At 37.9% G+C, this 13,485-nt stretch overlaps 1 protein-coding gene across 3 annotated transcripts in view; it reads right to left on the bottom strand.

Annotated features, from left to right (window-relative positions):
* Nucleotides 1–13,485, bottom strand: part of ZHX1 (zinc fingers and homeoboxes 1) — a 39,164-nt gene that overhangs the window by 10,345 nt on the left and 15,334 nt on the right. The window contains exons 3-5 of one of the 3 annotated variants that reach the window (XR_005016999.1): nt 9,503–12,352; nt 9,020–9,116; nt 5,382–6,980 (exon numbers count right to left, since the gene is read on the bottom strand). Coding sequence is in view for 2 of the 3 variants with exons in the window: in XM_036830162.1 (XP_036686057.1) it covers nt 9,506–12,127 (2,622 nt within the window). In the remaining variant the exon portion in view is untranslated. Of the gene's footprint in view, nt 1–5,381; nt 6,981–9,019; nt 9,117–9,502; nt 12,353–13,485 lie in introns of those variants that run through there. The other 2 variants (XM_036830161.1, XM_036830162.1) reach the window with 2 other exon arrangements.

The following is a 13,485-nucleotide window of genomic DNA, read 5'->3' as shown; positions in this document are numbered from 1 at the left end:
CGTGCTCTGCAACAAGAAGCCTGCGCACCACACTGAAGGGTAGCCCCCGCTCACCGCAACTATAGAAAGCCCGCATGCAGCAAGGAAGACCCAATGCAGCCAAAAAATAAATAGAATTTTTTTTAAAAAAGGACTGTTATCCAACATATAGAAAGAACCCCTAAAACTCAGTAAGAAAAAAAAAACCTGATTTAAAAAACAGGCCAAAGACCTTAACAGAAATCTCACCAAGGAAGATATACAGATGGCAAATAAGCACATGAAGAGACGCTCAACACCATATGTCATCAAGGAAATGTAAATTAAAACAACAGTGAGATACCGCTACATACCTATTAGAATGGCCCAAATCCAGGATGCTGACAACACCAAATGCTGGTGAGAATGCAGAGCTACAAGAGCTCTCATTCATTGCTGGTGGGAATGCAAAATGGTATAACCACTTTGGAGGGTAGTTTGGCAGTCTCTTACAAAACTAAACATACTTTTACCATATGTCATAAAGACATCACAAGAAGAGATACGTATAGACCAATATCCCTTATGAATATTAGTGTGAAAATCCTCAACAAAATACTAGCAAATGGAATACAACAGCATATCGAAAGTATGGCACACCATAACCAAGTGGGATTTATCCTAGGAATATGAGCGACTCAGCAAAAGAAAATGAATCAATGTACTACATCATGTTAACAGAACGAAGGGGAAAAAAAGTAAGCTCATTTCAATCGATGCAGAAAAGGCATTTGACAAAAGCCAAAACTCTTTCATGATAAAACCTCTTAGAGGGCTTCCCTGGTGGCGCAGTGTTTAAGAATCCACCTGCCAATGCAGGGGGCATGGGTTCGAGCCCTGGTCTGGGAAGATGCCACATGCCACCGAGCAACTAAGCCTGTGCACCACAACTACTGAGGCTGCGCTCTAGAGCCCGCGAGCCACAACTACTGAAGCCTGTGAGTCTAGAGCCCGTGCTCTGCAACGAGAAGCCACCGCAGTGAGAAGCCTGCGCACCACAATGAAGACTAGCCCCCGCTCACCGCAACTAGAGAAAGCCCGTGCACAGCAACCAAGACCCAGTGCAGCCAAAAAATAAATAAATAAAATAAATAAGTAAAATAAATAATAAAAAAATTAAAAAAAAAAAAGAATCTGCCTGCCAATGCAGGGGACATGGGTTCGAGCCCTGGTCTGGGAAGATCCTACATGCCGCAGAGCAACTAAGCCTGCCTGCCACAACTACTGAGCCTGCGCTCTAGAGCCCGTGAACCATAACTACTGAGCCCAACTGCCACAACTACTGAAGCCTGCACACTTAGAGCCCAAGCTCCGCAACAAGGGAAGCCACCACAATGAGACGCCCACGCACCGCAACGAAACGAGCCCCTGCTCGCCGCAACTAGAGAAAGCCCACGTGCAGCAACGAAGACCCAACACAGCCAAAAAATAAATAAAATAAATAAATTAAAAAAAAAAACCTCTTAGAAAACTAGGAGTAGAACTTCCTCAACATGATAAACAGCATTTAATAAAAACCCACAGAGAACATCATATTTGATGGTGAGACTGAAAGCTTTCTTTTATGATCAAGAACAAGACAAGGATGCCCTCTTTCACTATTGCTATTCAACGCAGTACTAGAAGTTCTAGCCAGAACCATTACACAAGAAAAAGAATAATAGGCATCCAAATTGGAAAGGAGTAAAACAACATCTATTTATGGATGACATGATCGTATATATAGAAAATTCTAAAGAATCCACAAGAAATCTACTAGGGCTAATAAACAAGTTCAGAGAAGTTGCAGGTTACAAGATCAACAAACAAAAATTTGTTGTGTTTCTATACACAACCAATGAACAATCTGAAAAGGAAATTAAGAAAGCAATTCCAATTAACAATAACATCCTAAAAGCATAAAATACCTGTAAATAAATGTAACCAAGGAGGTGAAAGAAAGACTTGTACACTGAAAACTACAAAACATTGCTGAAAGAAATTAAATAAGACCTAAATAAATGGAAAGACATCTTGTGTTCATATATAGGAATACTTAATATTGTCAAGATGTTAGTACTACCCAAAGCAATCTAAAAATTCAACATAATTCCTTCCATAATTCATAATTCAAACTTCCAAAAACTTTTTTTGCATAAATGTAAAAACCAACCCTCAAATTCATATGGAATTGCTAGGGACCCCAAATAGACAAAACAGTCTTGAAAAACAAGAAAGTTGAAGGACTCGTACTCCTGATTTGAAAATGCACTACAAACCTACAATAGTCAAAACAGTGTGGTACTGGCATAAGGCTAGACATATAGACCAATGGAGTGGAACTGAGAGCCCAGAAATAAACCTTTACATATATGGCCAACTGGTTTTTGACAAGGGTGCCAGGTCCATTCAAAGGGGAAAAGATAGGTGCCTCAACAGATGGTGCTGGGATAACTGGATTGCCACATACTAAAGAATGAAGTTGGACCCCTACCTCACAGCATATACAAAAATTTACTCAAACTGGATTAACCTAAATATTAGAGCTACAACCATAAAATCTTAGAAGAAAATATAGAGGTCAATCTTCATGACCTTGGATTTGGCAATGGATTCTCAGATATGACATCAAAAGCATGAGCAACAAGAAAGAAAAATAAACTGGACTTCACCAAAATTAAAACTGTGTGTGCATCAATTTTTGTGTGTGCACTATCAATAAAGTGAAAAAGACAACCCACAGAAGGGGATAAAGTACAGTCAATTCTCATTACTTACAGTAATTATGTTCTATAAAGTCACCACGAATACTGAACAGATGCTCCTAGGGTTAAGATCCTGGGATCTGGACTTCCCTGGTAGCGCAGTGGTTAAGAATCCACCTGCCAATGCAGGGGATACAGGTTCGAGCCCTGGTCGGGGAAGATCCCACATGCCACAGAGCAACTTAAGCCTGTGCGCCACAACTACTGAGCCCGCATGCCACAGCTTCTGAAGCCCGTGTGCCTAGAGCCCATGCTCCGCAACGAGAAGCCGCCACAATAAGAAGCCCACGCACCGCTACCAAGAGTAGCCCCCGCTCGCCGCAACTAGAGAAAGTCCACACGCAGCAACGAAGATCCAACGCAGCCATAAATAAATAAATAAATAAATAAATTAATTAATTAATTAATTAAAAAAAAAGATCCTGGGATCTTCTGGTCATAAGTTTCATCAATCAGTCAATACATAACCTTGCTTTATGTGTTTTTGCTTAAAGACACCTTATTTAATATATATTGATATATACTGTTTATGCATTAACGTTGAATTCACGGCCAACAGCACTATTCCTCATGTCTGAATGAAGCTTATCTAACACACATTTTCTCCACAAGGCACCCCACAGCCTTCTTGCATTTAGGAATGCTAGACAACACTTTGGTACTACACTTGGGGGGTCATTTTAAACAGTGAACTCACCAACAAAAAACACAAAAATATTTTTAAAGTGGCACTAAACATTACAAAAAGGATGCTTCTTTGCAGTCTGAGAGCTGAAACGAGAGGCAAAACGTCACCTTTTTTGACTTCAGCTGGGAATGTACACACTGGGCAACTCAAATATTTTTGCCACTATGCACAAGCACATGAATGAGCACTAAAGTGCCATGAATATTGATTCGGGGGTTACAGTTAAGTTTTAACGAGTAAAATCTGCATATATAGAATCTGTAAATGAGGATTGACTGTATTTACGAATCGTGTATCTGATAAGAGTGTAACATCCAGAATATATGAAAAACTCCTAAAACTCAACAACAAAAAGGCAACCCAATTAAAAACTTAGCAAAGGACTCGGATAGACATTTTTCCAAAGACGATATACAAATGGTCGGTAACCACATAAAAGATGCTCAACATCATTAGTCATTAGATTAGAGAAATGCAAATCAAAGCCACAGTGAGGTATCACTTCACACCTACTAGGATGGTGATAACAATAATTTTAAAAACTGAAAATAAAAGGTGTTGGTGAGGATGCTGAGAAATTAGAACCCTTGTATATTGCTGGTGGAATGTAAAATGGCTACACACAACTGTGGAAAACAGTTTGACGGTTTCTCAAAAAGTTAAACACAGAATTGCCCTAAGATTCAGCAATTCCACTCCTAGGTACATACCCAAAAGAACTGAAAATAGGGACTCACATTATGAGTTGTATGCTGATGTTCATTGTAGCATTTTTCTAGCCAAAAGGTGACAACAACCCAAGTGTCCATCCATAAACAGATGAATACACACACACGTGGGCATACACACTGGAATATTATTCAGCCATAAAAAAGAATGAGGGCTTCCCTGGTGGCTCAGTGGTTAAGAATCCGCCTGCCAATGCAGGGGATACGGGTTCGAGCCCTGGTCTGGGAAGATCCCCCATGCCGTGGAGCAACTAAGCCCGAGCGCCACAACTACTGAGCCTGTGCTCTAGAGCCCGCGAGCCACGACTACTGAGCCCACGTGCCGCAACTACTGAAGCCCGAACACCTAGAGCCCATACTCTGCCACAAGAGAACCCACCACAATGAGAAGCCCACGCACCGCAATGAAGAGTAGCCCCCACTCGCTGCAACTAGAGGAAGCCCACGCACAGCAACGAAGACCCAACACAGCCCCCCCAAAATAAAAATAAATAAAATAAATAAATTTATAAAAAAAGAATGAAATTCTGATATATGCTACCATATGAATGAACTTTGAAAACACTATGCTAAATGAAATAATTCAGACATAAAAGGACAAGGATTGTATGATTCCACTTATTTGAAATATCAAGAATAGGCAAATTCATAGAAACAGAAAGTAGATGAAAGGTTACCAGGGGTTGTAGGGAGGGGGCAATAGAGAGTTATTGCTTAACAGTTACAGAGTTCTGTTTGGGATGATGAAAAGTTTTGGAAATAGTGGATACTGTTGCCCAACACTGTATATATAATTAATGCCATTGAACTGTACACTTAAAAATGGATATAATGGCAAATTTTGTTATATTTTACCATAATTTTTTGAAAATTCAGTTAATAAAATGAAAAAAAATCACTGAAAACTACTAATCACTGCTAACTTTTATTTTGTATTCAAGGACACAGTTAACCAGGAGAAGAGGGTTCTTTGCTCTGTCAAATAAATATATTTAAAAGCTAGCAAACATCAGAGCAGATTTAAGTGTCAAGTCTTAAGAGACTGGGGGAAAATTACTAATAGTTATTTACAGCTATACAAAGTTAACATATTGCAAGGGAAACATAATATAAATATATTCAAAGGTTTCATTTCCAATACTTGACATTTCAAATTTTGAAAACATTAAAATTATTGTCAAACAAAACTCAGACCACATTAGCAATGATTTAAAAAAGGGAGCAATTTAATCATTATAATACAGAGTGCTTTAAGAAGTTTTTAAACGTGTAAAAGAAAGAACAGTTTAGTGCATTAAATCGTTACTGCCTTTACATTGCTTCTCTTAAAAAAAGTTAACAGTAGTATGAAAAAGCCACCCACAAAGCCAGCTGTTTGAATGAAGAAATAAGCTAAATTGCAGCATTTTGGAATTACTAATAAAGCTATAGTTAAAAAATGAAAAGTTTATAAAAATGAAAGCAGCATGCATAGTCAAGGCTTTTTCATAACATTTTCATTAGATGACAAACATTTAGGTAAAAACAAGAGCTTAATATTTATTATTCATTAAATTAGATAAAATAAACTGGCCAAGCCCACTACATCTGGTCATTCAGAAAAACATTTTAAAATCCAAAGCTAATGAAACTGAACATTTCTTCTATGAAGAAAGCACATTTTGAAAAATGGTCCTATAGTCACAAAGGAAAGGGTCCTTCTCAACACAAATGAACAGCACCGGTCTTTACAAAGTTTGAGTTAGGAGGAACTTTCAGTCTCCTGAAATGGCAAGAGTTAACAGTGAACACTGCCATGTTCATAAGTGAAAAGCTAAGTTTTAACTCATTCTGATCAGTTCAGAATTTTTTTCTTTATTCATTGAAGTTGTTACACAAAGAATTTCACCAAAAGATAATTCTTGAAAATTCTGATCTGACACCTGTACAAAATTTCTGATTTCTATACGATTGTAAGAAAACACTAAGTTAATATTTACTACAGGTTCTTTTTCACATTTTTGGTACAATATTTATTTCAGAGTTTCACCCTATCCAAATTCTTATGCCAGTTTCTTTCCCTTCTTCAGTACTGATTATGTTGGGTTTAAGAAAAAGCTAATTCAGTTTCTAATGAAAAAAAGTAACAGAGTATTACAAGTAGTAATAGTGGTATCCATGAATGTGTTCAATGAAAGATCCAATCATTAAGCGCCAATGATACCACAAAACCTTCTTGCTCCAACATATGTCCACAGCCTGTTTTTCACTTACATTGAAATTACATAAACCCAGGCACAACTCCTTAATCTTAGTGCAGGGCCTGAGAAATGAGACACAGAAATAAATCAGATTTTTCTTTTTCCTGCTTCAAACAAGTTTTACTCTGTAAAATGTTTGGTCACTCAAAGCTATAATCTTAATCATATATCAAAGAATACAGGCAATAAGGCCCATCTTACAAGACATACAGTATTAAGCTGAACAGAATATGAGGACAAGCTCTAGTGGTCATTAAACCCCCTCAGAAAGTCTAAGAATCAGAATGTCTCCATCATATCAGAATAAAAATGCACTGCATTGAAATGTGACTTCTTACAAGTTGTTTTAATTAGTGTCCTGTGTGCGCTGCAGGACTTCTGCCGTCTGCAGCAGTTTAACTTTGACACAACATTGAGTCCCACTGTTTTTGGGTATTGGATCCTATTTTTTGAGATTGTGTATGCCCCCAAACGTTTTCAGTGTCATCAAAGATTGGGCCCATTCACAGTAAACCAGACATCTGGAGTTGAAGAATTGATTCTCCTCCAACGTTTTAGGCAGCTATAAAAGAAAAACATAATAAAAAACTAAAATTTTAAAGATAACCATATTTTAACATTTACCACTTTTAGAAACAAAAACGATTAAAATACATCCTCTGTATTCGCTTATTAATCCTGAGATCACTTGCCACATGTATCTTGTGTAATGCAGATTTTGCAACTCCAGTGTATATGTTCTGCATATACCAGATTTGCTTATAGACATTTTTTACCTACATGTAATAATTTATAAAAAAATATTAGTAGGAAGTATATATTTCATTGTATTCATAATAGACTATGAAATCTAAAGACTTGTATTTTTTTCTATTTATATACGGGGCTAGCTTGTGCAAAAGACATATGTGTTTATGACTTTTTTGCAGTAACTATTTTGGAAAGGTTTTGGTTACTTTTTTTTGGTAAATTAAACCGTATCTAAATGAAGAAGTAACAGTTTAGAGGAAATTTACAGTGAATCCTTTTATAAGATGAAAAATTATTTTGTTAAACCAATGATAACTTGCTAATTAATGGGTTTTATAATTTTAGACTTTTGCACATTTTAAAATTAGAGCATGCCAATATAGGTACCACAAAAGTACATGTATAACATATACGATACAATTTTTTAAAAATCATGCATGGCTTTGTGTGAATTTTCTGACCATAGTGTCCATTAGCATATTGATATATAACTTACGAATTATCCACACAAACTTAAAGTAAGGTCAAACTAAGCTGTACGACAAAATTCACATTATTTTTAGAATGAGATTACAACTTCCTCCAAAATCACTGCAGAGATTACTACTACAACAATGACAACAATTCACTGCAGCAACAAATTTGTTGATTCAATCTTGGCCGAGTGCACATTCTTGTGTTTAGCAACAACAAAAAAAAAGCCTGTAAAAAATATTTTCTGCATCTGGGTCAGAAAAAAGCCTGTCCTGAAGATTTCTGACATAAGGAAATGGAGGGCTGCGTTTCAGGATAAAGCCGTACAAGGCTGTTTAACTTCTTGTGACTCACAAGGATACATTATGCTCTATAACCTGGAGTAAGATTCATTCTAAAATAGGTGCATTTTTAGTCTCATCTGTTTTTCTGCCTGAAAAAAAAAAACCTGTTAATGAAAAGAATATCTGGAAAAAAAGAATATCTTGCTTACTGCCAAGCAATAAGAATAGTGCCTGGTACATATTAAGCTCTCTATAAACAACTGTTAAAACTAAATAAAACCAGGGAGGAAGGCATGGGGGAATTAAAGAAATTCTGTGCAGAATAAGAGAGCGTAAAAGTAGCAGATGGGGTAGGGATGCAAAAAGCTATGGAAGTAAGTATAATAAATATGCTCACATGATGAGGGTCTAAGCCTCTTTTCCTCCCCTGCTGTTTGAGAACACTGCAGTGATTTCTGACAACAAGGTGCTTTTGGACTACTGATGGACAGATACAAACACTTCATGACAACTGCACTGTTTTTAAAAAAAGTACAGTCTTATCCTAGAACACTCCAAAACAGAGAGTAGAAAAGAAGCAAACTATGCTACTGAATTCCAAAAGTATTAAGAATTCAAGTTCTAACTCCAAATCAGGTATCTGGATTTGCAACTACAGTGAAATTTTAATTAATCCAACCTATAAAAGAATTAAGAGTTAAGGAACATGCCAAACCTTTCAAATTTAAAGCATATATACTTGCACTTTTATGCCTACAGAGAGATATTTTTAACTTAATAATGTGTTTCTGCTGGTAGCAGGTTTGTTTTATATCAAATAAGGAAAAGACATTTTAGGCAATTGAGTTAATTTAATATAAAATTTGTTATTTACCACTGATCCCTAAAACAGAAATAATTTATATCACAGTTTTCAAAGACAGATGCCACCTAAGCAAACATGAATTTATATATCGCTTAAAACAGACCTTTGGCTTTTAATAGAAAAAAAATTGAATAATTTTAATACTTAAAGCATTTTAAACTCTAGTTAAAAATCTAATAGTTTGGGGGGCAATACAATGAATAAAGAAAGAGAGATAGCCATTTTCACCTAGTTTCCTAAAACTGAGCAATCTTCACCCCTGTGGTAAGTCTTTCCTTCGGTATACTTTTCCCCTTCTTTTTAGTTTTCGTTTTTGAATTCTTTCCTTAAACAGGCAAAAAATGAAGCTTTAGTGAAGGAGGGTTGCAAGAAATACATTTTAGTTATCTTTAGTATGTGTGAATCCCCAACCCGCCCACCAGTCTTCCTTCTTAGAGAATGGGTAACTTTCCCTTAAAACAAAGTAAAGAACATTTCACATAAAAAATAATTAAGGCAACATTAAACTCTACAAAATAAACATAACCATCACAAGAATCAGACTACACATGATAATCGTATCTCTTGGCTATACTCATGGCACCTAGTCCTCTTATGAGGCATAAGAGAAACTATTTTAGAAAAAATCCGTCAAAAGTGACGATGACAAATACAAGGTGACTGTGCTAAATGTATGTGGTTGGTGAGTGCACACGCAGCTTAACAACTTACATTTCAGTCATCTGATTTAGAAAGCTTCCGCTTCACATGTCGTGGGGGTTCCCAAGTGTCACTGTCATCTGTTTCTTCTTCATCCTCTTCCTGATCATCAATAACTTCATCTTCCTCCTCATTTTCCTCAAATAATTCTATACCTAACTCTGATCTTCTCTGTCTTTCAGCAAACCATTCTCTGACCTGCTCGTAGCCCATATGTGATTTGTTAACAAGTTCATCGAGGTCTTGCTCATTAAGAAATTTGTGCTTCAGGTAATAATCCTTAAGTATTGCAGTTCCAGTTTTAAATTTGATGAGGGACGGCCCCCTGTCCCAGTTGTTCATTCTCTTGCTTCCTCTGGGCCGCCCGCGAGGTCTTCCTCTTCCCCTTCCTTTGGGTCTCCCTCTTCCCCTTTTTCTAAGAGAAGACAGACCATTCATACTGCTTGAATTGGCGCTTTGATAGTAGTAGTACCATTTCAAGTTTCCATTTTTCCAAGCGTAACGGGTGTCCCCAAACCAACTAACTATGTCTGTTCTAGCAAGCCCGCTTTCTTCAGCCAATTTGTCATACTCTTCTGGCGACGGCCACTGTGTTCGGACAAATGCGCTTTTAAGCATGTGCAACTGCTCGGGTGTCTTTTTACATATTTTGCCCGTACTCCCTGACTTAGGTGCACTAGACTCATCTCCAGGAGAAGTTTCTCCAGTTTCTTCTTTGGAACTACCTGCATTGCTTTCCTCTATTTCTCCTTTCTCTTCCTTTAAAGCTTTTGATTTCTTCTTCTCTGTAAACCAAGCATCAATTTCCCTTCTGGTAAGTTTGGTTTGCGCTCTTAACCTATTTAATTCTTCTTCTGTAAGTACAGAGCTGTTGAGAAAACTTGCCTGTAGGGCACGAAGCTGCTCTGCCGTCTTCTCTTTAAACTTTTGGGGAGTAAAGTCTGGAAAAGGATTCCAGGATTGTTTCTGCTGTGAAGTAACAACAGTTGGGGATTCTGTGGTTTCATCACTGGAGTCTATGATAATAGTGGCGGAGGAATCATTGTTGAGATGTAAGCACTGATTACTCTTTGAATTTCTCTGGTTGTACCTTGTGTCACTAAACCATTTTTTAATCTCTCCTTTTGTCAGCCCTGTGATTTTCATAAGTCTGATAATTTCGGAATCATGGGGAAACTGATTCTTTAGGTAGCTAACTTTTAATTCTGCCAGTTGCTCTTTAGTCTTTTTTGCCCGAACGCCGAACGCATCAGGGTTCGCCACTGCGGTTTCATTTTTTACAAGCTGAGAGGATGGGGCTCCTGCTGCTGCTGGCTTGGTCTCTGCAGTAGGCTGAGCGGCCGGGAGCTGACTTTTCTGTGCGTTTGTTTGATTTGGAACCCCTGCCACTGTCAAGGCTATAGGTGCTGCTACTGGCAAGGTATTCGTGCCAGCCACTTGGGTAAGGACCAGACCTGGCTGGCCAACTATTTGGCATGTCTGTAAGATGGATGGTAAACCATTACTCCCTGTGGAAATGTGGGTGGGGATGACAGTTATGGTCTGAGGTACAGTGTGGACTGTTCCGTTGAATTGTTTTCTTCTCGCCTCCTCTACTTCCTCGGGAGTCCAGCTAACACCATGTTTTAGACGTTGGGCTGAAAACCATATCTTGATCTGTTCCTCTGTATATTTTGCTTGGGCAGAAAGAACAGTAATTTCTGACATTGTTGGATAAGGGAATTTGTTGTAGGTGTTAAGCAAAAGGGGGTTGTTATCCAATGCAGCATTGTAGGTAGGAATGCTATTAACAGGGATGAGGACTTTGGGAATCAAATTGGAATTCTGCTGAGCTGATACAGCAGTGATAACCTGTGCTAACCCAGGAAGAACTGCTGCTGGGGTCACAACTGTGCTGGCAGTATTTGGATGTATTCTGTTTACAATGGAAGTACTTGTATTCGATTCAGAAGCTGAAGAACTTGGATTTTCCACAGTTCCTTCACGGTCTGGTTTGATTTCATTCTCTTTCTCTTCCGGAACGTCCTCAACTGAATTATGATGAACTGTAATCCGTTTGTTCTCCACTTTATTTTTCATCATTTTCATGATAGGAGTTTTACTGATAGATATTCCTGAAGAAGAAACTTCTGTCGATTCAGCTTGCTCTGAATTCTCCTCTTTAACAAAACTACCATCAAAAGTCAGATCATTTATTGTTTGTTCAAAGATTGTCTGGTTATTTCGTTTCACCATAGTCAACTTGAAATTTTCTTCTCCTGGGTGATATTTCAGATTATGCTCGGAAAGTGCATCATACCTTTTGGTAAGAAAATTGCATTCGACACAAACATAGGATGAATTTAGCACTACATTGGGATGTTCTGAATCCACATGAAAAGTAAACATATTTAGATCTGGAGTTTGAAAAGTACAATATTTACATTCATAGCCACCTTCAACTTTTTTATTTTGCTGATTGTCAGAGTCCACGGATTCATGAACTTCTTCATCACTTGAGATACTCTCTGCTCTGGTGTTTTCTACAGGTGTAAGTACAGGAGGACCTTCATCCAAATCTGATATCAACTCGAGGTCTGGATCCTGTTCACTGGCTAGGACCATGCAGGGTGTTGTGGATTTTCGCCTGCTTGCCATTCTGATGTTACGGGGGAAATCTCAGTGGTGATTAAAAAGCATTGGGGCTTAAAACTGTTCAGTATTCTTCATTTGAAAACAATGGCTTTTGGTTCTTCAAGTCTGTCTTTGTGCTCAACAAGTCTCATTAGCAGCTTTTTCATGGTGCTATCAAGTAAAGAGCTTATGGTTGGCAAATAAAATACTGCTGAACTGCTGAAATTTTTGAAGCACAACTCCAATCACCTACATTAAGATAAATTAAAAAATGTTTTTAAATGAGTGATTATGATCTATTAAACAAATTACAGTTATATTTCACTTACATGAAGTTGTTGGAGAGCTCAGTTATAAAGATGTAGAATAAGACCAGACCAGGAAAAAAGTCCTCTAAGGATCAAAATAGATGTCTCCAAGCCAACTCACTCAAGGTCATGTACTGTACCTCATGGGTCAGCCCACGGGCTTGTTTATTTGGATTTTTCAGCTAGCCAGCTATATATTGGAAGGGAAGGGGGAAAAAGAGTCTGCTTCGGCAGGCATACTAATATCAATGTGAAATGATAATCTGTTAACAGGGGAGGAACTTTAAAACTATAAAAGCAGCCACAGATACTCAAGACTATGACCACTAAGTATATAAGAAATTCAATCCATCAGTTATGCCCGCTTCTTCCTCCTGGTCTGTCTTATCCCAAAAGCATGCCCAAGTATGGCAAAAGCAACAAAGGCAGAATATAAATGATCAAAGTTTCAGAAACATTATCTTAATCATTCTCCACAATGCTATCAAAATTGATAAAACATATCTAATCGTATCAGTCTCCTGACTTAAAGCTTATGATGGGTCCCCAGTGCTGAAAGAATGAAATTCAAACTCCTTAAGCCACATGTAGTTCCCTTCACATCCTGGCTGCAACCTCAATTTCCTACCATCTCCCTCCTGACTCCTATTTCCTTATGCTTTAGGCACAGAGCAAAAACGATTGCTATTCTAGGGACTCTCAGTGCAGGCCATTCCTTGTGCCAGGACACTTGTTTGTGCACTGGGTGTGATGACCTCTCTATAGATTTGCCTGAGAGATCACCTTCTCCCCTTAGCTCAGCCCAACCTCCTCCCCGGTTTATTTTCTAGTCTAGCACTTACCATATTGTACCAGAGGAATGTTACACTTCTGTCCCGAAACCTCCAGTTTCCTTATTCATTTTTTCCTTCTTTTTTAAAGTAATAGCTTTTTTGAGACATAGCAAAGCTCCTGAAACTCTGGATGGAGGCAATTTCCTTTATGTCTTCAATCTAAGCTCTCCCAGCTGAGCTATCTTGGCTGACTTCTCATACATTTCTATATCTCCTTTTGCATACAGAAGCCTGGAAGTAG

The sequence above is a fragment of the Balaenoptera musculus genome, chromosome 17 (genome assembly GCF_009873245.2).
Source record: "Balaenoptera musculus isolate JJ_BM4_2016_0621 chromosome 17, mBalMus1.pri.v3, whole genome shotgun sequence".
NCBI classification, from domain to species: Eukaryota; Metazoa; Chordata; class Mammalia; order Artiodactyla; family Balaenopteridae; genus Balaenoptera; species Balaenoptera musculus.
The sequence above is the reverse complement of the archived record's forward strand: the minus strand, read 5'-3'. Positions and strand labels throughout refer to the sequence as shown.